Source organism: Acinonyx jubatus, chromosome D1 (assembly GCF_027475565.1).
Source record: "Acinonyx jubatus isolate Ajub_Pintada_27869175 chromosome D1, VMU_Ajub_asm_v1.0, whole genome shotgun sequence".
Lineage (NCBI taxonomy): Eukaryota > Metazoa > Chordata > Mammalia > Carnivora > Felidae > Acinonyx > Acinonyx jubatus.
Window position 1 is genome coordinate 33,473,721 of NC_069390.1, and position 25,388 is coordinate 33,499,108.

The window sequence follows — 25,388 nt, forward strand, 5'->3', positions numbered from 1 at the left end:
CTTTCCTGAAGAATGACATTAGGCAACCTCTGGGGGAGTCTGCATGTAGGTCCCACTGCTATGATCAAGAGGCCTTGCTGTTCATGAAGGAAGGGCAGCACCACTGTCTGAGACATAGGTTTGTTTCTCCTAGGGAGATAACGCTACTACCTTACAGGGCTACTATACTGACTGAGAGATATACAATATACATTTCATCACACAAGATATATTGCGAACGTTCACTAAATTGTTCTTTCTGTTTTTATTATCATTAGAGATAGTACCTACATGAATTGAATCATCATCATAGTTATGAATTAAGAAATGTATTGCTTTCCTATTTATATAACATTTGATTTGATATCATATCATTTGATCATATTATATCATTTGGGGGTGGTGCTGAGCAAGATTCACTGAGAGTGATTTGGAATATATTTAAGACTAACTCTTTAATATGTGTTGTGGTTTTTTTTTCCATTTTCTTCAGGAAAACCTTGAGAATGGCAGTTCCTGGAAACAAGAGGCTGAATCTGTCTTACAGAATGGACTCAGGCAAGAAGACCTGGTCAATATTCCAGGTCATGATCCCAAGGACAAAAGCTACAACAATATGGCACTAGAGAAGATTACTCATTTCTAACACATGCATGCGAGTGTAGCACACACACACACACAACACACACACACACACACACACACACAGATACACACAGACCGTGTACTATGTGCCTATTGGTTAGCAGACTTGTGTAGTTGCCACTGCTAGAAGACAGGGATGTCTCATATCTATTTATACTTATTTATAACTACAAATAAAATGACTGTTTCCAGCATATTCCCAGGATATTCTTTGGAAGACCCCAACTTTCACATGAGAAGAAACAGCCAAACCTTAAGTGTACTGGCAAACTTCCTTCTGGGTTGTTAGGACTGGATTTTACCACAGTGAAAAGAATCAGTCCCTTTGCTTTATGTCATATTAAACTTCAGGGTTTTTGTTTGGTTTGGTTTTTGATGATTCTCTAAGAATCAAGTATCTTGGAGTTTACAGGCAGAATGTGGAAGGGGGTATGCATATTGAATGCTTCTCCATCACTGCTGATAAAAGGGAAGAATGCCATCTACCCCAGCCCCCATATCTCACATGTATGTAGGCACATTTCACATCACCCCACACTGCAGTTACAGTTGGAACACTTAAATGCCATCAACCCCCTCAACCCACACCCCCATACCTTTAAGTCTTCTTCCAGTCATCCCTGCTACTACAGCTGTCCTGACCAAGCCTTATAAATAATTTTGCTCAGTACAGGAGAGGGACTGGTATATCTAGTGAGTGCCACGATCATAACTAAACACACTGCTCCCTTTGGCCTCTTGATGTAGTATTTCTTTCTTTCTATCACCTTACAAGGGAAAAATGATTGTGCTCAACAAAAGTCTGGAGTCTTTCCCAGGGCTGGGTAAAGAGGAAAAAGGCATGTCCTATTTAGGAGGCTGTTAGGATGGCATCTGGAGGAGAATGTTGCAAATAGCTTAGCAGCCCACAGATTTCACTAGTCATGGGGTCTTCTTTGGAGCAAAATACCTCATCCACAGGTATTATATTCTACTTAGTCAGCTCTTCTACACCAGTTCAACATGTTCCACCAGGCTAAGGTGAGAGAAATAAAGATCTATACAGTTGAATTCACAAAAATTATTTTTTAAGTTCTAGAGTAACAGGAAACAATTGAACAATAGTTAACAAATGGAAAGGCAGTGCAAGCTTTTTGGATGAAGTGAAAAAATGAAATCCTTAAAAAGTAAGAAAGAACCAGTGGCCCAGGGGCTAGACCAGAGGAAAGATAGTAGGAAACGAGCCAACATCTCAGTGTCAGGTCCATTAGGGCAGGTGTCAGATATTTAGTTTGGTGGCCAGGTGAGATCAAAAGGTCTAGAAATAATATATCAGCAAAATAAAAAGAAATGGTCCAAATGGGCAAGGATAAGAAGTCCCAAAGGCTATGTTGTTTAAAAGTAACCCAGGAGGAGAAAACCTTAAAAGAATAATTTGGGGAAAAATTATGTAACCAGTATTTGTTATTAGGGAGAGAATATAGAAAAAAATCAGTGGTAAAAAATATGCAAAGGAACTAAAAAACAATTGGAATTTATAAGCCACATCCCAATGCTTGTCTTCTCTCCCTCCACTCAATAGAAGAGGAGAATACAGGGAGAAAACGAGAGAATTGGGTTGTGGTTTATAAGTGACATGAGAAAAAATACATTTGGAAAAGGAAGGAAAGAATAAGTAAAAAATACATTTGGAAAAATATCTGAAAATGAGAAGGAGCAGAATTTCTAGAAACACTTTTTCTAGTCCAGCAAGGTAATGAAGGTATTGATCTAAGGATTTGTATATTGAAAGCCGCAAGTGTTTTCTAAACGATTTAGTAGTTAGGACATTCCTATGAAATAGAGACTCAAAAATATATTGGGTGAACGTTGAAAATTTGGCCAAACCTCATTGGTTTGGTTAATATCTTATGATTGGGAATGGAAACAACCACTCTGAGGATGAGAATTTCATAAACAGCAGCCATTGGATATGTGGCTTTTTCTCCCCCCAGAGGAATGCTTTACTGATAAATTACCCCTTATTTAAGGAAAAGATAAATCTGTTACTGTCCCTGCATCCTGCCTTCTCACCACATCCCCGTCAGAGATTCTAACGCTGGAGAAAGAACACAGAGTGGTGTTCTTTCCAGGCAAGAGCATGAACCATAGTCCCTGAGGCGTGTCTGATCAGCACTCAGGCATCAGACAGCACATAGAAGTCTGCCAAAGCAGACATTTTGAGCTGACAGCTGCCCCCCTCCCCAGGAAGTGCATAGGTGCCTGCACGCAGGTGTGGTCTCTGCTGCTAAGAACCAGTAAGGCATGGAGCTGCTTCTCCAGACACACCAGACACTCAAGGCACTGGGTGAGAGGCTGCTGGGGCATATGTGTGTGTGTGTGTGTGTGTGTGTGTGTATTATATAGATATATATCAAATAATACATTTCAAGATTTTGGACTTTCACTTGAAATTGTACAAAAACAAACTGTACTAAATAGTTCGTTATTTTACTCACAAATTTTACTCACAAATTATCCCACAGATATCACTAGGTCAGCATTTTTCCCAGAAGGTTTTTTGGGACACTTTTTCTTTTCTTAGTCACTAATTCTCTTACCTGGAGTGTTATCAAGGCATAAAATGACTTACAAATGGAAGATATCATCATCATCATCATCATCATCATTATAAAAATGGCTCTGTCGTCTTTCATTATGACAACATTCTGAGAGCTTGGAGAGGTCAATATAAGGATCCCTCCTAATTCTTCCTATTTGAACAAATATGGAAAAATCTAAGGCTTCAGGTAGAGACCAGATGGGAGTTCAAGAAAAAAACCATCTTCCACAGTGTCTGGGAACCACATTTGTGTGGCTAAACAGAAAGAAACTGTGAAGTAAGTGCAGCCAATAGACTTGACTACTTTCTTGCACCTCTCCTACTCTTACTCCTCCCTAGGAATATCAGCTCAGACTTGTGTCAAGGTTGCTGGTGTGGTATAAGGTCTGTTCAGTGCCAAGTTAAATCCGGGCCATGGAAATGCGCTGAACTTGTGGCCATTTTTGCCACAGAATGACCAGGGATACTCTCAGTAAATGGAGCTATGAATGATGAGTTCTAAGATGGCCTAAAATGTGCCAAACTTAATGCTGGTCTCTTTCTTTTAAACTCAATCACAAATATTAGTAAAAATGAAATGGAATGACTTCAGTGTTCTCTTCCATTCATTCTGATGAATTCATTTTGGTCACTGATATTCTCTTTGGTACCATTTGGAGCAAGAAGTACAGCTTTTTTTTTTTTTATCTTTATTTATTTTGTGTGGGAGAGAGAGAGAGAGAGATAGAGAGTGAGCAGGGGAGGGGCAGAGAGAGAGAGGGAGACCGAGAATTCCAAGCAGGATCTGTACTATCAGCACAGAGCCAGATGCATGGCTCCATCCTACAAATAAACCCTGAGATCATGACCTGAGCCGAAATCAAGAAGTGGATGCTTAACCGTCTCAGCCAAGCAGGTGCCCCAAGAAGTACAGCTTATTGAAGGTGACAGATTGGACTTAGCTTAGGTTTAGATGTAAGTTTTGACATAAATTGTCTCAGCAATCTTGGCCAAGACTTTTTAGAGTTTAGTTTCTTACAAATTAAAAGGAGCAAAAATTGTCCCTACGTAATAGGGTTGTTGTGAAGATTTATAGAGGTAAGTCATATGAACTAGCATGGTGACTGGCCCCCACAAAACATTCAATACTTGTTAGTCTGCAGTATATAAAGAAAGTGATATTACAGTATTCATTTTAAGTTAAATTGGTTCACTGTTTCTCTTTAGAATTTTCAAGATACTGGCTTAGTATGTGAATTACTGAAGCGGTTTAAGAATTAGAAAGAACAAGGTAACCATAAACTATAAACTAAAAGTCATGCCATTAATTTCCAAACAGTAGCCTTTGAATGGCAATTTTAAATAAAGTATGATTTCTAAGGGTCCTAAATTCTTGAAAAAAAAAACCCCACCTTTATAAAGATAGATAAGTTTATGACTGAAAATGCAATATTCATATATATGATTTGGTAAGTATTACCAATGTAACACTTATAAGTAAACGGTATCTCAAGCCATGTGTATGACTCAGTGCACAGTTTATAACTGTGATTCTTCCAACAACGGCAGAAGAGGCGAGGGCTTTTCCGTTGTTTAATTCAAATAATATTCCATGAACATAAATTTCATTCCTTTGTGATTTTATAGGGTTCTAGCATTTCATTCTAAAGAGAAAAAGAAATAAACCACACACCAGGGGACTTGCAAACAATATTTCAAATCTTTATGGTATTACAATCTTACTTAAACATTATTACAAAGATCAGATCAGTAAATAGAAAAAAAAGTAGAGCAATCTCCTTTTAAATTGTTCTTAGAAATAAGTTGTTTTAAAATGCTACAGACATTTTAGCTCTCTATGTATACATTTGTATATTCAGAAATTTCATGTGCTCAATCTCAGTATTGTAAGGTAGCTGGGTTTACTGTAAAGTTACCTCTTTTATCCAACATTAATAACCTTGAAGTATAGTCTATTTCCAAACAACTAAAATTTAATTGATATTACTAATGATATTAAAAGGAAACAAAATTTTAATCAAGTATAATTCATAATTGATAATCATCTAATGGGTTATTTTTATTTGTAATTCTTGGGAAGAGTTAATGCTGTTATTTCCATTCCAATCTCCTGACCATACCAATCTAGATTTGCAAATGCCTATGTGAGTAACAAGCACTCATAAGCCCCCTTTTCTATTATTGCACTCCTGGTGTTTTAAATATCATCTATCTTCAGAAGACAGAGTTAAATATACAAATATTTGGCTATTTAATCAGAACATGGCCCTTACTTGGGGTGTGAGAAGATATTGGTGCCTCTCTCATTATACTCTCATGACAAATTAGAAAAATAATCCTACTCTATCATGGAAATGTTAGTTGTTAATATTTCTGTATATTAGTGGGAAATTTAAAATTATTTTTTTCTATTTTCAAATTTTGTGTGTCTTTTTTCATACAGCTATGAAATACTTCTAAATTTAGTGCTGTATTTATACAACTACTCAATTTTAAGTAAAATGTCTGTAGAATGAGTATAGATATATAAGATACATAACTATTTTAATTATTTGTTTTTAAAAGTAAGTTCAGATTGAAGTGTATTTAAATGGTCAATGTGAATATTTTCTACAGGGTTAGGAGTGGGATGCGAATAGTTATCCACTCGAAAATCTTTTATATAAACCTAATAGATTAAGGCAGGTCTACCAAGTCACCAAGTAATCATACATCAAAATAAGATTTGACATACTATATTAACATGACTTCTTTTACATATTTTGGATAATATCTATAATATTTGGGCTGCCCAAAGGCTTGGGGACACACACACACACACACACAAACACACACACTGTCTCAGAAGTAACCATGAGAAGGATTTTATGACTTAATATAATAGGTTACTATAAATTAAGAAAAGCAATATATAATGGTGATGTCTTTTATGGACCTTGGCTTTTTTGTCCTTAGGAATTCCCAGAAACAACCATTGATCTGTTTTTAAAAAATGTTAAAGCAATTGTGTATATACAGATGTTGTGAACATCCAGTTCCTCATTACAGAATCTGCTTTGACATATTTAAAAGCTAAAAAATAATTTCATGTAGTATATTGATTCAATGCCCTAATGTAACTGCCATGTAAGAAAATACATGAGCAATCCACAAATTGCTTATTTGTAACAGCGTAAGACAGTCAGTAGAATTTGTAGAGCCAATGTCATTGATTTGGAATCTACATAATAAAGGTTTATGTACCTTTCAAGAATGGTAACCTGGAAAATGGAGTCAATCTATTTCAAAGGAGCAAATCTTCCTTAAATTGGCATTACAACTTCTTACGAGAGTTTAGAAGGAGTCTTTAATGATCCTTCATAATTAATAATCCACGTAAGAATAAAAATGGTTGGAGAAACCACTGTCTCCTCCCCAAACTTCCTCTTCAATTAAAGGACTCCACTAGCTGCTTCTTAGATGAAAAACACAATATTGATGCCAATAGCCACACATCTTAGAAAGATAAAATTGTTTTTCAGTCAGAAAGAAGTCAGGGTATGTGCACAGAAAAAGCTGAAATAAGACCTGCAAAGCAGGCACTTTTGCTTAGGTAGGAAAGTCTCTACATCCCCTCAACCATACCCCAAACATTGCTTCCACAATTATCTTTGCCATCAGATTTTTCTGGCCACTCAATCCCCCTATTCTCACTTAATGAAAAGTGGGGAAAGTCTGGCTCATACCATTTGTTAGAAAGATTAGATTTAGCCTGATGTGGGGGCACCTGGCTGGCTGAGTCAGTAGAGGGCGTGGCTCTTGATCTCAGGGTTGTGAGTTCAAGCCTCATGTAAGGCATAGAGATTATTTTAAAAAATAATCATTTAAAAAATAAATTAGGCTGACTATATTCACCTGGTAATGTTGAGTGGCATGGACACCGACAAAATAATTATAAAGCATTTGAGGCAGTGTGAATACCACATGGGGTTAGCCATCCATATATATAACAGTTATATTTTGTGGGGACTATTTAATAGGTATCATTAAATTTTGTTTTTCAACTAATAATTTAGGAAGTTTTCCCTTCTGAAAAACGGAAAGCAGAGAAACTGCTTTTTCCACACACAGAGAGAATTAAGATGGAAATAAATATTCTGAGGAAGTCAATATAGGCATATGTCTGGAAATGTTGCCCCCTTCCTTCTTAAAGAAAGATGTAACACAGCATCCACACAGTTTACTCTCTCGTGTACTCAAGACTCACTTGGAGCCAGCTGGATATAGAACCAGTCTTATTTAGGGAGAATCCTGCTGGGGCACAAAGTGGGATCATCATATAAAACAGTGAGATTCGATGGATAAGCTGCTTCTCCCCGAGAGTAGATTTTGATTATACAAGAAATTGGATTTTATCCTAAATATGAGTCTCTTTTTTATCAACGTATCTGCTTTCATTTTCCTTTCCTAAAAAAAAAGATGCCTTAATGTTGTTGCTAGAACATAGTGGCTATAATACTTGTGTTTTCTAGAAAGAAAACCATCAAATGTGGTTGTGGATGTAGTTTTTCAGATGAATCCAGATGGCAAGTTCCATTGAAGACATCACCATTGCAAATGCATACATCTTAGGTAGTAGGAACCTAGTCTGACCAATGATTCTAGCTAAAGCTAAATCAATCTTCCAGTTAGACAACTCTTGGCACATTTCAATTTGAATAGCAATGCCTGTAGAGAAATTCACACATTTCTATCAAAAGCTGGGTTTTTTAGGCCATTCCTAAAACATTCTCTCCTAAGTGACTGAAAATACCAGAAAGAATAAGATGATGACTTATTCTCTGGATGAAATCTACAATTATTCCTAAAACCTGTTACAATATAGTGATTTGGGGGAAAATGTAGTGGAAATACCTTATAACCATAGTAGGACTGAGCTGGGCATATCTCAGAGAGTAAGTATGCATACGTGCACCCCCCTTCCCCACACACACACAAACACACACACAAGCACACACACCATACCCTGGGCCTATGTTTACCTGCCTCCAATTGACAAACTTATCAGCTCAACCATATTAGTTACACAACTCTTCAGGCAACATAAATTTTCAATTTTGAGCATCAAGTTGAGAGAACATGGGCAATTTGGTAGCCTATTGTTGCCAGTTGGCTACACTGTCCCTGTATGTCCTCCTTTCTTGGCATGAACTTTATCTGTGCTAAAATTCCTATCCTAAGGAGATTTTGATGATGATTGGTGGAGTCAGCCCAAGTGTGAAAAAAAGAAAATGCTTCTGTGTGAAAAACATTTACTGCTTTCATAAGAACAAATCAACCTTCCTCTCCCCTCTGTTTCTAGAACAAAGCATTATTAGAATCAGTACGGTATTCCATCTGTACTTTTCATGTGCAAATGCCTTGATGATGACAATGAGCTTATCAGAGAACAAATAGCCAAAACTTTTTAAGAATGTAACAAGGGCCTGCAAGAATAGGAAACTATTGCCTTTAGAGCTAAAGAATGAGCAATCCCTTCTCCCCAAACACACTCCAACTTATAGTGAAAAAACAAGCAGGATTAAATTTAACATGCAAATTATAGGAAAAATACCGTATCACACAATTTATTGAGTGAAAGAGGTTCCTTTCCATTCCGTTCTAAAACAGATTGTGCTAACAGCCATTCTGGAAGAAAGTGCAGCGTTCAGAAGTTGTATTTCATCATGCAGTCACTCAGCAGCATTTTATCGAAAAGTGCGTGCACAGACTCAGACAACTGCAAACTATTTCAGCTATAGTCTCGATAAATTTTTCACACACTGGACTGGGAAAGTGCTTCAGCTTTGAACAACTTGTCAAGGCAGACTGCATGCACATATATGTTAGTCATTTGCTTGAAAAGACAACGATTTAGAATATGAAAATAGATAAGCAGCATTCATGTAATACAGAATTCCTGAGAATAGTGTGTGCTATATAAATCTTTGTGAAATAATTTGTATTCCTATGAAAACCATGATATAAAACATATCTCTCAACGAAAGCAGAGTGACTTAAAACTCACATACTGTGAGGGGCTGTCAATATTTTGCTGTCAACAACCATAAAAGCGTAGCTAGGTTCTACTGCATTGTTTCACAAAAGGAGAATTTCAGGTAACTTTTTCGGTGATTCTCTCATTTTCTATTGGTCTCGAAAATTACCAAAGGCAGCAATGCCTAAATCAATGTATTATAATTTTTTATTGAAAATGCCTTTCTCTTTTCATTTTCTTTCTCTTTCGGCAATCAATACGATTTTCAACACTGATGGTGGTAGTATAAAAATAACTCAGAAAGAGCAGAAAGAATTCTCAAGGGCATGACTATCACTATTCTTTGCTCTACAGTAAGACAAATATTTTTGTCTTGTGTCCCTAATTTGGGAAAGACATAAATGTCAGGTTCATTTATGTCTTCAATAGGCGTACAGAACATTTATCCTCAGGCATGGTATACGTTCAACTAACAAAATAAAAGGAAATGCTGCAGATACCACAAACATGGAGGAGTTGAAAACTCGTTTGTGCAGTTAGTGGAACTAGTTGTTATGACTAGCAGGTGCCAGAAACAGAACCTCCGAGGAATCTGAATGTAAGAGTCCTTGACAACAAGGGCTTGGGAGGGAAGTTTAGAGTCTGGGGTCCTTCCTTTTGCCCAGAATCAGAGGGCAAGTGGGGAAGTGTTCATTTTTGACAAGAACAAACCAACGAACAACTATAATCTGTCAGCTTTTTCCTGGAATAAAAGAAGAAAAAGTAAAAAAAAAAAAAAAAAACAAAACCCAAAAAACAAAAAAACATTTTCAGGGTTAGAATGATAGCAAATAGTTTTCCAGTAAGAGAAACTTTATAATTTTCTTACTAGAGATACTCTAGCATATATACAAAGCAGCTTTATTTCCATTGTCTTTAATCTGGTCTTTATACATTTTGGAAACAACCATGCTTTATTTGGAAAGCAATCGGAAAAAACTGGAGAATTTTATTGGGAAAAAATTGGAAAATTTTTAATTGGAAAAAAACCCTAATTGGACAAATAATAATCACACAATACATATATATGATTATATATATGTATATAAATGTGTGAGTATGTAATTCGCCACCCCATTCCCAGGGGAGGAAAACTGAGATCGGTTTTGATTTTTTTCGCAAGGAAAGGTGTCTTGATTTCTCCCACACATTCCCTTACTTCAACTCTCCTCTTTCTTCCCCACCTGCTCCCAGAGCTTACGCCTCCGCCAGACTTTTGTTACTTGAGGTTTCATCATTCCCATTGCATCTGTCTGTGAACAATAACACTCACAGAGTTGACACCGAAATAGCAACTCCACAACAATACAAAACCATGTCTGTCATTGTTGATTTGATCTTGGTTTTAGAGAGTTTTCAAAAATCAACCAAATCAGTCTATCAAGGAAACAGTAACAGAAAACTCCCTTTACTGATGAAAAGGAAATAAAACAAAAAATACATGTGTGTGTATTTACAAATAATATAAATTTATATTCATGCATTGTTTTCATTAGCTCATGAACAAAAGTGCACATTGTTAGAAAAGCTTAACGTGTTGCAAAGCATTTGGCTTCTGATTTCCTGAATAAATAAGTCACGATGGCATACCATGTAACTGATCTCAGAGCTGCACAAAATGTAACTTGCATTACATATTGCCAAGGTGCAAAAATACAAGGAAAACTAAGATATTTACAGCATTTCAAGTTATTCTGTTATTCTGTGAGAGTTGTTATAATAAACTAGGGAGGAAAAAATTAAACATACTATAAAACAGCCCTCCACGGTAAAATATGGATGAGTGGTATTCTAAATGATATGAGAATAAACACCCATATTTTATAAGTATGTGGCTCTACTGAAATTTAATTTAAAAAAAAAAGGCAGTGAAACTTGTTCTGTCAGTGATACAACACATTTGAATGTAGCCAATGCAATAGAGTATGTTTCAGTGAATGATATTCTTTTTAGAATCTTAGATTTTTGGTTTGACTACTAAAGGTGTGCAACTCTTCGACTGCATAGTCAATGTAAAGCAGCATAAATTCCTTGTAGCACAGATCCATAAACTCAGAAAAAAAAATTCCCCAAACTTGTAAGCTGAAGGGACATGGAATTCTGGCAGCAAAGGCAATAACTGATGTAAGTCATTTCTTGTAAGTATCTCAACTCACCTAAGTTTCCAAAGTCAGATTAGTATGTGACTGAAGAGCAGGTGATACTGTTAGCATGTCTGGCTTATGAACGTTTACATGGAAAACTGTTGCTAGAAACCTCACCACCACCCTTCCTATCACACTGCAGCTGACGGAAGGTAGAGGTCTCCAAACACACAACTCCCTGAGGCTGGTTCTGAGGATTAGATCCCGGCTTCCTGCAATGTCAATCTAACCATTTAGATGTCATGAGTCATTTTTTTTTTCTTCCCTAGAAGCCTGGATATTCCAAATCTCAGAGATGGCTGTGATGCATTTCCAAGTAACATATCATATATATGGTTTGCCAGGTATGCCTTCCTCCTGGATCCCCCCTAGAATTTAAGGTTGCTATCATTCCCACCATTGGTACTGCCCCTTGGTATTAACTAAGGCCATTCATGGTGAACAGGATGACCGCTTTTTCTCCGTTGTTGTTGCAAATGTTCTAGTTCAGCCTCATACATCATCTCTTGGACCAAGTACTTCTCCCGTCGTATTCGGTCATACAGGTTCTTTGGTACATCCGGAATCAGGTATGCGATGAATGACTTGATCCCAAAAACAAGGTGCTGCAAATTTAAGAGGAGAAAGTACACTTTTCAATGATTCTGGAATGTCAATTATAGAACAGATTGTGAACAATGTTGCATTTGCCTTACAATCAAGCATCAGAACTCAGAGTGTACTATCTAGAATATTAATATTTTCAGAAATTATATTGGTGGGTGCCTGGGTGCTACAGTCGGTTAAGCATCCAACTCTTGATTTCGGCTCAGGTCATGATCTCACAGTTTGTGAGTTCCAGCCCCGCATCAGGCTCTGCACCAACAGTGTGGAGCCTGCTTGAGATTCTTTCTTTCCCTCTCTCTTCCCCTCCCCTACTTGTGCTGGTACACACACATACACACACACACACTCTCTCTCTCTCTCTCTCTCTCTCTCAAAATAAATAAACCTAAAAAAATTTAAAGAAATTATATTGGAACAACTATACTGTTGCCTTCCATCACATAAGTATTAGGAGAAAAGAGAATTCTTTCCTCTTTTAGGTGCCACATGTTAAAAATCACTTTATAAACACTGAATGAATCTTAAGTTCACATCTATAAAATCCTTATATACTATGCAATCCTATTATAACATGCATTGATATATAGAGATGAGAAAGACCACATCCAGGAAAACTCGGGTCTGATAGATCATAATCACATTGTATAAGCCACATAGAATACAGTCTGTCCATGACTGCATTCTGTGAGACTGTGGACTCAATCTCCAGAACATGCATTTCATAGATTTTCTACTCTAGTAAGTTCAAATATTATAAAATATTTTGTCTCTATTACATAATTCCTTTATGATCAAAATGTATTAATTTTTAAAAATAGACTGCCAAAAGTATTGTATATAAAAAAGACAGGACCAAAAACCAAAAGGTAATAAGCCTGTGGTCCAAAGTTCAGAGGCTGAATGAAACTGCCTATGTCTGAACCATCCTCTGACCCTTATTAGCTGTGTAACCTTTTGCAAATCACCTACGCTCTCTGTGTCTAATCTCTAAAATGGTGACAGGAATGATATCCCTTAATGGTTATTATGAGGATTAAATGAGCAGATATATGTGAAGGGCTTAAAGAAGGGCTTGATGCAATAGAAGCAACACTTAAATATCATCTCCTATTATAATAACTGCATCCTTTTTCTTTTCCCATGGAGAAGAGTAGACCTTTCAGTTGCTCAGAAAAGAAAATCTGATACTGATAGAGTTAGGATGATGTGTGGAAAAAAAGAATTTACCTACAGGACTTTGTGACAACCTTCTCTTTATGTGGAAAGGAGGAATTCAAGGTACTTTTAACTGGGTTTACGTCAGTGCCTCAGGAAATTGCACTGCACAGTAGGTCACAGTAAAGCCTGTCGTATTCACCATAGAAAAGTAGATCGGGAGTTTCTTTCCTGATCATGTATTTGGTATGCACATAAATATCCAGCAATGGGTCTCAAAAGTATAGAAATAAAAATCAAAAACATTTGTTATAATTTAAAACAGTGAAGAATATGCTCTGAGTCCTATACAATGGTAATAAATGAAGCTATAAACGGATTCACATAGAGAGAATGATTCAGTATTTTAAAAAATCTATTTTTTAAAAGGCTAAAGTTTACCATTTATCAAAGCAGCCTTGTAACCAGTTACAGATGATAATTTTCTTAAACTGACAGAGTGTATCCTAAACAAAAAACCTGCAGCAAATATATTTTAAAAAAATCTGAAGTATTTCCATTAAATTTAGAAACAAGATACAATTGCTCACACCATTGCTATTCAATATCCTACTGAAATTTCCATCAACACAGTAAGGAAAGCAGGAGAAATGAGCATAAACCTCACAAATGAAGAGACAAAGCTGTCCTTATTTGCAACTCGTATTATCACTTGAAAAGGCTATCGAACAGATTTAACAGACAGAAGGTTAGAACCAATGAAAGACTTAAACAAGGGACATTGCACATGTTAGAAAAGACCATTAGAATTCCAACAGAAATCAATCAAATCATAATGGAGGCTAAGACTGTGTTTATAACAGCAATAAAAATATCTACAAAGTTTCTGGAAATAAAAAGGAATGAACAAGTAAGAGAATATTTTGAGACTCTATTAAAGTATGTAAGAATGGTTTGAATAAATTTCATGTTTATTAATGAATCAGCACAGATTTTGTAAATAAGTCAACATGTGTTTTCTATAAACGCAATTCTAACCATAATCCTTGCATGATATTTGAGGGGACCTGAAAAATGGCTTCTGAAATGCATATAAATGATGGATAACTCTAAAGAGCTAGGGCAATTTTTAAAAATAAAAGCAAACTTGGGGCGCCTGGGTGGCTCAATATGTTGGGCGTCCAACTTCAGCTCAGGTCATAATCTCTCAGTCCGTGAATTTGAGCCCCACTTCGGACTCTGTGCTGACAGCTCAGACCCTGGAGCCTGCTTCAGATTCTGTCTCCCTCTCTCTCTGCCCCTCCCCTGCTTGTACTTTGTCTCTCAAAAAAAAAAAAAAAAAAAAAAAAAAGCAAACTTGGCAGGGGTAGGAAGTGGCTGGCTTTATCAGATATGAAGATATATTCCAAAGCCAGGACATTTAAATAGTGTGATAAGGAACAGGAATAAACAAATGGAGTAATGAAATCAGAACACTGTGGCCGGGGACACACCTACTATAGGAAATTGGAAAATTACAGAGGTGGGTTTACAAATCAATGGTTAAATAATACATTATTTAATAAACAGCAGTATAAAAATTATATTGAATGAGAAAAATAAGATTTTCCCTTAGTCTATAAAATGTCCAGATATCTTTAACACATGTGATAGGTAAGATTATATAATTAATAGTAAAATACGTAGTAGAATATATTTTTGAGCTGGAGATAAGACAATTTCCTAAATAAACTACACACACAAAAAGCAAAAATATTAAAAGGAAAACAATGAAGGACCTGATGACATCAAAATTAAACACTATTTGTTTATAGATAAAATTAATAGGTTATGGACAAGAAAAAGATATCTTGTATATTTATAACTGGTGAAGACTAATATGTAGAACACGTAACAAAATCTTGAAATTTGGCAACAAATAAACTAGAAATTCAGCCAAAAATAGATCAAGGTTATAAATTCACAAAAAAGGAAACCAAAATGGTTTTGTAGTACTAAAAGTTGATGACGTGAGTTAACAGCTTAAAACAAACAAACAAAATTAAAACAAAATATTACCTTACTCTTATTCAATTGCAAAATATTAGAAATTCACATTATATGAAAATCTGGTGAAAATCTAAGGGAATTTTGGAGAGTAATCTGTCAGTATTATGTGAAATTACACAATTTCCAAACCTGAGTATAATGTTCCTGAAAAACCCTTAAGTATGTTTAGAAGGTAGTATGTCCAATATTTATAAGAGATTTATAGAGGTAGAGAGATTATTGCAAGCCCAAGTACCCACCCATAGGGGATTATGGTATTTAAAACCAATGAACTATCATACATAAGTAGACTGAAGAAATTATCTAAATATGGATAGACCTCATAGAAAGATCTCTGTCTAGGTCTAAAAAAAGTAAACTGGGTAAGAGACAAAAATAAGTTATTGCATAATACCATTGAAGTAATTTTGAAAAAAGAACACTTAAAACAATACTATATATACATATGTGTATGTTCAAATAAACATGTGGGAAAATTTCTACTGAAGAAAAAAGAGTGAGTGCTTTTGGAGTGGGTGGGTAATGGAATTAGTAATGAGGAATAAAGAAGAAAAAATAAAGAGGGAATCATTTGTTTCCATGATGACAAGTTTCTGTAAATTGAGGCATTTGACTAAGACTGTTCACTTGAATTCCAAAAGAAGATGAATAGAAAAGTGTACATTAAAAACACACACAATAACAAGAAGACTTTTTAGAATCACTGGGTTGGAAATATGCCTTAACCTCTCTTATGTTACCTGTAATAAAGTGAAACATCACACTTCATCAGGAGACACTTTTATAAGCTCATGGAATCATTAGGTAAATAGAATTTCATCCTGGATTAAACCTTAGAGGTAAGCATTTCGTTTTATGGATGAAGGATGTTTCACTACAAAATTTGACATATTTTTTGGAGATCAGTGGAGAGGTATATCTGCCTTTAAAAAAACTTTTTCCAAAAGTCTTATGTATGTCTTTTTTTCCTCTCCATAAAAAAACAGATACATTCAGTTTTTCCATAGAACTTAATGGTACCTTAGAGAATCGATACTCAATATATTCCAACACTAAATTCTCCGCGGCATCAAGCTTCTTATATGCTAAGGAAGGCAACAATACCGTAGCTTCTCCAAAATTTCTTCACAGGACTACAGTCTAATATTATTACATCACTCTGATAATCAAAATCTATGCACATTTTATGAAAGTGTTCTCGGGCATTATTTATTGAATTATGCAATGTCCCTTATACAAACACACATATGGTCAACTGTAATTAAGTTATTAGAAAATATGTTTCTTATTCCCAATGAATAAGTATAGATTCTCTCATCACATGATGAAAACCATCCTTTCCTTTTTAAATATGGTTACTAACAGGCTCAAACCTAAGGTTTCAGTTGAACTGTTAATAGCTTCTTTTATCTTAGTTTTCTGGTATAAATACCCACTGACCTACATTCTTACATTATTCAGCTTTTGCTTTTTTTGCACTTCTTATAGCGGTTTCACTGTATCTGAATCTTTTACTGGGATATACACAAGTCCTTTTTTGGAAGTCAGTGAGGAACTGACTTCAAAGGGCCAACTAATTTATCAGTAGGAAAAGGGTTTACTGATAGTAATTTTATCAGCCTGCGACTAACCTCAAACACAATAATGAAGGCCAATCGTGCAGCGAGGATATGCCAGTATTGTAAGGTGAACTCATAGGGTTTAGAACTCCACGGGGGACCTCTGTAGTCCCGGTACCTAAAATCCACAAGACAAACAATGTGAGGAATAGAGACCAAAGCATGGAGGCCCCAAATGCTGTAATTTACCAAAACTCCAAAATGACAGCTGAAATGGGCTCATTAGCATGTAGAGGGAGGAGATGGAATGATAAAAGCAAGAAGAAAAGATAGCTATAATTTACAAGTATGTACCTGCAATAACCAGATTTTCCCACACCAAGCTCACTCAGGTCAAAGAAGGATAGGCTGTTGTTGACATATCCCTTTAAACAACTGGGGAAAAAAGAAAAGTATCACATGATTCAGAGATCTATACATTTCTGGTCCAATTCTTTCATTACACATGACAGGATTCAATAAGTCCTATTAATCCTCTAACTTCCATTATTATGTACGTTTAGGTTAATGAGACAAACTCTTGTCCACTGTTTTTTTTTTTTAATTTTTTTTTTAACATCTATTTATTATTGAGAGACAGGGTGAGACAGAGCATGAGCATGGGAAGGGCAGAGAGAAGATGAGACACAGAATACAAAGCAGACTCCAGGCTCTGAGCTGTCAGCACAGAACCCGACGCAGGGCTCAAACTTACAAACCGCAAGATCATGACTGGAGTCAAAGTCAAACTCTTAACGGACTGAGCACCCAGGCACCCCTCCACTGTTTTTCCCCATTCATTTGGATTACATTTATTAAGCGCTGACTGTGCACTAAGCATTGTGCTAATTACTTCCTATGTGTTAAAACTCTATAAATATATGTTTTATACATGCAAATCACACTATCTGGCTAATTATTAATTATAATTATAATTAAGCAGCCAATAGAACAGCATGTGTATTTGTGATTTAACTTATTCAACATATATTTATTGAGGACCTATAATTTGTTAGAAAAATTCCTAGATGATTGGTATTTGACAGTGAACAAAACAAGTAGAAATTCCTATCCTGATGGTGAGGTATTAAATTGTAGTCAGAGTTAAGTTTTACAATAACCTTAGAACATGTACATTATCAATTCCATCATATAAAGAACTAAGTTTTACAGAGACTAACTTCCTCCAAGTCTATAATTCTCAAGATTTTTGAGCTCAGCTAACCTTTAAATTTTTTAAAAAATTACTAGGATCTCAAGAACCTTTTTGCATGAATGTGTATGCATTGCTATTCACACATTATAAATTAAAATAAATTTAGAAAATATTTATCTATTAATTCATTTAAGATAATTTATCAAATTCATTACAAATTGATATAAACAGCACATTTTTAAAGGAAAATAGTGATAAGTTCCAAAAAATATAGTAAGAAGAATGACATTGTTTTACATGCTTGCAAATCCTTTGATGTCTGTCTTACTGGAATACAGCTACATTCTGTTTCTCACATCTGTTTCTGCATTAAATCTATTAAATCTGCATTAAATCTATTGCAGTACGGTGTTTTAGTTGAAGAGTAAGTAGAGAATCCGGCCTCACATAGATAAGTAGTTGAAAAAAGGATATTTTAATAGCACTTCAAATAATTGTTGATAGTTTTCATGGATATTACACCAAAGTTCTACCTGTGCCATTTCTTAAAGTTTAATTGCAACGTGGAGTCTTAAAGTATCAATAAACTTTTTATATGGATTTTACATTAAAATCCACAGGTCTATCTTGTGCTTTGAAGTCATATTTTATCCATGCATAATTTTGTAACCTTAAATATGGGTCATCTGGGAAATATTTGTTTCTTGAATTATGCAGATCTTCCAAATATTGTTATATTTTTACTATAGACTACGAAAAGCATATTTGTTAATATCACCATTGATTTTTATCAAGAAAAATCTGTAAGTACTGGGAAACTTTCAAGGTCAGTGGTAGATAAAATTATCTAAAATTTTGATTTTCACTTTAAAACCTGAACTTTATTAATGGCAACAAATATGTCAGTTGTTTTTCTTAAAGTGACAAGCTAGTTTTGTCCATTTTCTAGAAGAGTGTCTCCTACATACGCCAGTCTGAATAATCATAGTTTATCTGGAAATCATTATATCACAATAAGAGCATTTTGTGTAGTTTGCAAATCCAACAATCATGCAAGTGGTTTACTCTGAGACGAGCATCACCACACTTTAGCATATAGAAGTGCTTCATCACACTTTGCATTTTGTCACATGGAATACTGAAAAGACATTTATTCAAGGCGGGGGTTTAATAAATGTGATAATTATTGTTTCATCAAGGACATTCTGAATTTTCTTACTGGCATTTTCTAAAATGGTGGTTATACAAAGGAATACAGTCATTGCACACAAAACAATACAGTCCTTGTTTTTGGTACCACTGCCTTCAGTTACGCAAAGCCACAAGAGCATTTTATCCACTATCGCTTTCGTATCATCTGTACCAATGTCATTATAGCAAACAAACTAAGAATGTCTTAGTATTATTATGAAAACAATATCGGCCTTGTGGACTCTGAAGGACACACATGTTGAAAATCACTGCCCAGAACAAACGGCCGTTCAAACCTGGATTCAAATGTACATCTATCTCATTGTAAACCCTGAATTCTGAAGTACAGGACTGCACTGGTTTTACTCCCTTGCCTGTCCATCCCAGACCCCATGATTTGTCATTTTAACCGCTCTCTTGCCAATACCCTCCTCTCCACCGCCATTTTGTCCTTTTGCTATCTTGGTCTGAAAAATTCTGATCTGAATGAATCTACTCCAGCTTAGCTGCTAAGCATACCTAGAAAAAATTAAATAACAGGATGGTCTTAGGAATGTGCAGTTTCAACCTCGTATAAGCCCTCTACATCTCTTCTTAAAGTTATTCTACATCTAGTCACTGAATATGGAGATGTCTGGTGCTATCTACATGAAAGGCAGGACTGGAAATGAATACACAGCAGATAACCAACCACTTTCATTTTCACCTGCCACTAGATGGAAGCAAAGACAGTAGCAAACAACACTTCTAAGGAAGAGGGTTCCCAAACATGCCTACATATTATAAACCCTTAAAATCCACTTCTAGACTATTTTAAATTAAGAAAAACTTTTTTTGGCTTTTCACTATTCATGCTAAAAGTAGCTTATTTATATTGTCTTTTACAGTTCATAAAATGTTACTTTAGACACTACTTCTTTATTAAGGGTCCAGATTGATGATTGTGCCTTTTAGTAAAAGGCAGTAAGAATTTCAATCTAGGGTGTTTGCTTTTAAGTTAAAGTCCCTTGACATGACTCCAAAATACAAAATAAGATTTTATGTCTTTATTACTTCTCTTTGAAAAACTGAGATGTTTATGTTCAGAAAGGCGTCTCAGTGTTCTGAGAAAACATCGGTTCATCAGTAGAGCTAAGGGTCGATTTCATCGTAAACCAGAGCTCAGCATCTTGGGGCACATGCCCTGCATCTGCATGAGACGCATGCTCAAACCTGCCCCTGAGGTAGGACTGAAGTGGCTTCTATCATTGCTTTATCTCCCATAACTTCTTCCACTTGTAAGGCTAATCTGCAGCTGAAACTCCCATTTCTATTCCCCATGGCTAGTGCTCTCTGACATTCTTTCCTAATACTTGCTTTCAAGAAGGAAAGATGTGAAAAACACATTTCCCCTAAAACAGTGGTTGTAAAATGGGTGATTTTGTTCTTCAGGGGACATTTTGCAATATCTGAAGACAATTTTAGGTTGTCCCAACTTGAGGAGTAGGAAGGTTGCTATTTGTATCTACTGTGTAGAAGCCGAGGATTCTACTAAATATTCTACAATGCACAGAAACACCCCTACCATCCCTGCAAGTAGAACTATCTGGTCTAACATGTCCATAGTGCAGATGTTGAGGAACCCTGCTCTAAAGCATGGATTCAAATTTTAATTTCAAAGGAAAAAAAAAAAAAGGACACAGATCCAGGGCAATATTTTCTGTACCTTAAAATCCCTAGCTATAAATTCCTTTTGACAACTCTCTCATCATGTAGCTGACATTTCCTTCATGCACTGTATCTCCTACAAACTAGCTTTATTCCCTGTAGCAATTTGATTAACCAGTGTGGGCCCAATTTTTCCATCTATATAGTCAGAAGATGGCATTGCATGATTTCTAATGTCTCTTCCACTTCTAAATACATTATAATGTTTTTTAACATTTCGATACCAGTGATGCGTTTACAAGTAAAAACAGAGAGAGACTTCACAATCTTTGCATAAAAAACACTGTTGCCCTTTTTATTCCGCTTGATTTCATCCAATAAGCACACTTTAAGTGCAATGATCAAAAACACTAACCTTAACGGTCACAGAACAAAACTTCCCAATGAGTTCCCATTTCAATCACAAACAAAATATATAAGAAAAAATGTGTAAATTTCAACCTTACTTTTCACCATATTCAAAACGACTTGCACAGGGGCCATATTTGTATTCATAGACAAAACGTGGGATGTAATCAGATGTAATAGCAATTACAAACGCATTGGTGATAACAGCCAATATACCAATTCCTTCAAGAATTCCATACCAGATACCTAGTAGGAGAAAGAGTAAAGATAGGAAATAAAATAAAAAAAAAAAACATTAAAACCCTCTAATGAGTCTTCTTTGGAGAGAATGTTTTACTTATTTTGGGACCCCAGGTCTGTTCATTGTTTCCTTCCTTAGCACAGTATCTCAGTACAGTTTGGAATCTACTGAATACTTTTCCACAGAGGGAAGGTAAACCTTACCTAGAGAGATCTGAAAATTAAAATATCATTAGGAATTGTTTCAAGTACCTTTTTAAAGTAAAAGTGCAAAACTAGTTTTGCGTCAAGACCCAGGACTTTCCCAATCTGGTATAAAGACACACAAAAAAGCTTTTAAAGTTGTATACAGTACCCATATAATATTGATTGTAGTCAAAAGTGATATTTGAAACAGGATTAAACATTGTTTTAAAAGTATTGATAAAAAAAAAAAGAAAAAAGTCCTGGAAGGAAATACTCAAAAGTGCTAAAGGTAATTAGATAGGATGGCAACTGTCTCCAACCCTCATCCCTTTTCTTTGTTTTTCAAAATCTTTATGTTTCATTATATTGAGTTGTAATGAAAAAAATAAAAATAAAAAATACATGACATAAAAAATCATGAGACAAGAAATCAGAATCCATTAAAACATTTGAATACATCAAAATTTAACATACAGTTTTACAAAAGTAACAATATTCAGTGAAAAGAAAACAATCGCCAGAGAGAATATGTTTGCTTCACAAAAAACAAAGGGTTATTATACAGAATACACAAAAATGTCCTACAATTTTAATAAGGCAAACTACCCAAGAGAAAAATGGGCCAAGAATACCAATGAGTAATTGCTATGGAAATGAAAATAATCAATCACTAGTTGAAAATTAGCATTTCAGAGAAACACCTTTCAAAAAAATAAGATTTTTTTTTTTAAATCTATCAGATTGTAGGAGATTTGAGTCTCTTACCATCCACTGCTGTTGAGGGACTGTGGGAACAGAAACCCTTTTGAAAGTAATTGTTTGAAGTAGGACTTGTTACAGTATTTGTGGTGATTAATCTGATATCTTTTAAAATTAAAATGTGAATACATTTTAATCTGGTAGGCCTTATTTTGGGGATCCGTACAACAGAGTTACACTGTTCTTACACATCTATGGATATGTCATAGACAATATATATAATATCTATGTCTGTGTTTATATTTACACCTATATTTATTCATAGTTATATTTATGAATGTTTATTCCCTGCTTGGGACAACTAAGTAAATGACTATACAACTTATCATACATCTATTATGAGTATTATTACACTATTAAAATGAATGACACCAATATGTTTTGAGCTAGAGGATATTCATGAAGAAAAAAAAATTCAGAATCCATAAGTGTACAATTTTTTGTATATTTGTACGAGCAAGAAAAACACTGACAAAGTGTAATGCCTAGCTGATATCACTCACGCCCTGAGGTAGAAGGGACAGGCAAAGAGGGAAGATGAATATTAACTATTTTTATACCTTTTGTTGTCTGGTTTGAGCAAGACAACCTACAACAGTTAACAAAGTAATAAATTTTGCATTGGAAAGTACAATAAACACTAATTAAGCCTGGAATGGGGTTTGATTTTTCTTTTTTGATTTATTTTCCAGATTTTCTTTAATGTGCTCATATTACTTTAATAATGAAATAATAAATATATTTAAATTAAATAATAGTAATAATTTTAGTTGTTTTAAAAAATGGGAACTCAAGTTGAATAGCATTCTCTGCAGGTTAGTAGTATATTTGAAATAAACTTTGTTGGCTGTGGAGTATATCTACATATATATGTACATATATATAATTAACTATATGTGTATATATATATATATATATATATATAATTAACCAAAAAGATAACTTTGCAATATTAGCCAGAAAATTCCCGAAAAGGAGAAGGAAAAGTATGAATTTGCTTTTTCATATACTTAGAATTTCTATTACAAAATCACAGTTTATTAAAACAGTAGGCCAAAAATAAGTAGTCAGATCAAAGGGACAAATGGAGATTCTAGAAATATACCTAAGTTTATATAGAATTTAGTATATAGAGATAATTCAAACAAGCTAGGAAAGATGAAGTATTTGATAAATGGTTTTGGGAAAATTTGCTACTCTTTAGGAAAAAAAAAAGCTGGACACCAATTTCAACCCCTTTATTAACAAATTCCAATTAGATCAACAATTTAAATAAAACCATAAAGGGCTAACAGATAACCTAATAACATACACATATCTAAAATACATGGTGAAAAAAAAATGCATGGTGAAAAATTGGGAGTTCTAAAGGACTTTCTAAGAATGCCAGAAATAATAACTATAAGAGAGATATATCAATGTGATAATATATACACTTTAAAAACTTATTCATGATAGAGTGAAAAGTTAAAAAGCAGCATTTGAAAATGTTTGCAACCTATATATCAAAGGTTAATATTGTGAACATGGAGATAAAGATTACCAAATAAAATATAATAGACAAACTTCATACACAGTTAGTAAAGAAGAAATACAAATGTATTTAATCTCATAGTTATAAAAATGTGGGGAAACATAACAAGATCACATGGTTTGCTTCCTCAGATTTGTGAGGATGAACAATAGTAAAAAAAAAAGAACCATTCTTATACCTGGTAGGAGTATCAATTGTCACAGTATTTCTAGAGAACATGTTGAGAAATTATTAAAATTTTAAATGGATGGAGGGCATTATGCTAAATGTCAAAAAAAATTACTGTATACGCTCTTTGACATAGGATTTCCACTCTAGAAATGTATCTTGAGGAAATAATCAGCCAAAGTATGTATGAAGATGTATGTTCACCTCAGTGTTGTTTATAATAGGAAAAACTGAAGCAATCTAAACATCTCTCTTTAAGGGAATGAGTTTTTAGAAATGTCACACAACATGTAATAGAAATTGGTGCAGGAATTATAAAAAATGAAGCAAAACAATTTTTATTAACATGGAAATGTGTATATGAGATCAATTTTAGTTACAAACAAGTTCATGAAATAGCATATTTAGTATAAACATACTCCCAAGTAAGTCAGTGTTCATTTCATTATTTTGTTAACCAAAATTGTTCAGTTTTTGTTATAGTTGGAAGGGAACCCCAACAATAGAAACCCACACGGTGTTAAGCTCAAGGCACCTGATGGCCTTAGCAATGCAAGAACCATTTAATTCCTGAATCTTACCTATGTCAGTGGCTCGAGCCGGCAGAGGCCTCCGCCACTGGGTGACAAATTTGTAGGCATCCAGCCTGATCTCAATGATATTGTTTAATAAGGCCAAAAGAGGGGCCAGAGGAAAAGCCGCAACAAAGATGGTGGTAAAACCAAACTGCAAAACTGTAAAGGGAGAGCATTACAAAATTAGTAATACAAACAATATCATTTCTTGAGTGCTTTCCTTGTGCCATATTAGGTACTTTACATAAATTGCCTTTCACCCTTTCAATATCCCTACAAGGTAAATATGCTCATCATATTTTGCGGCTAAGAAAATTATAGCTCATACATGTTAAGTAAGCTTGCAAAATGGTAGATAGCTAAAAATCCTAAAACCTGCACTTAAACTCTGATCTCAATGGATTGAAAGTTTATGTGCTTTCCACCCCTAGGCCATGCAGCGTGAAGAAAGAGTGAATAAAAAAAAAAAAAAAAGTCAAAGAGGAGGGCTTGAAGAAAAATGCTTAGCTCTAGAAGGGACCCAAGAGACCTAATCTTGTCTTTTTTTTTTTTTTTTTAATAGATGAGAAAAAGTAAAGTCCAGAGCAAAAGTAAATGTCAAGACAATACACAAAGATTTTAACAGCTGGAGTGGGAATCCTTATTTTCTTAATATAAATAAGTGGGTTTCTCAATCGAACTCATACCAGGTCTGTGCAAAGGTTTATTGTAC

General features: G+C 34.8%; 2 protein-coding genes across 7 annotated transcripts in view; one reads left to right on the forward strand and one right to left on the reverse strand.

Annotated features, from left to right (window-relative positions):
- SLC5A12 (solute carrier family 5 member 12) overlaps positions 1-3,266 on the forward strand; it is a 50,050-nt gene extending 46,784 nt beyond the window's left edge. For both annotated transcript variants that reach the window (XM_015066886.3, XM_053203370.1), the window contains one exon: positions 473-3,266. In XM_015066886.3, coding sequence (XP_014922372.3) covers positions 473-625 — 153 coding nt within the window. In that variant the 3' untranslated portion in view covers positions 626-3,266. The remainder of the gene's footprint in view (positions 1-472) is intronic.
- Positions 3,267-8,795: 5,529 nt separating this feature from the next.
- ANO3 (anoctamin 3) overlaps positions 8,796-25,388 on the reverse strand; it is a 415,273-nt gene continuing 398,680 nt past the window's right edge. For all 5 annotated transcript variants that reach the window (XM_027072968.2, XM_053203366.1, XM_027072969.2 and 2 more), the window contains 5 exons: positions 24,683-24,835; positions 21,313-21,460; positions 17,128-17,208; positions 16,846-16,951; positions 8,796-12,009 (listed from right to left, as the gene is read on the reverse strand). In XM_027072968.2, coding sequence (XP_026928769.1) covers positions 11,827-12,009; positions 16,846-16,951; positions 17,128-17,208; positions 21,313-21,460; positions 24,683-24,835 — 671 coding nt within the window. In that variant the 3' untranslated portion in view covers positions 8,796-11,826. The remainder of the gene's footprint in view (positions 12,010-16,845; positions 16,952-17,127; positions 17,209-21,312; positions 21,461-24,682; positions 24,836-25,388) is intronic.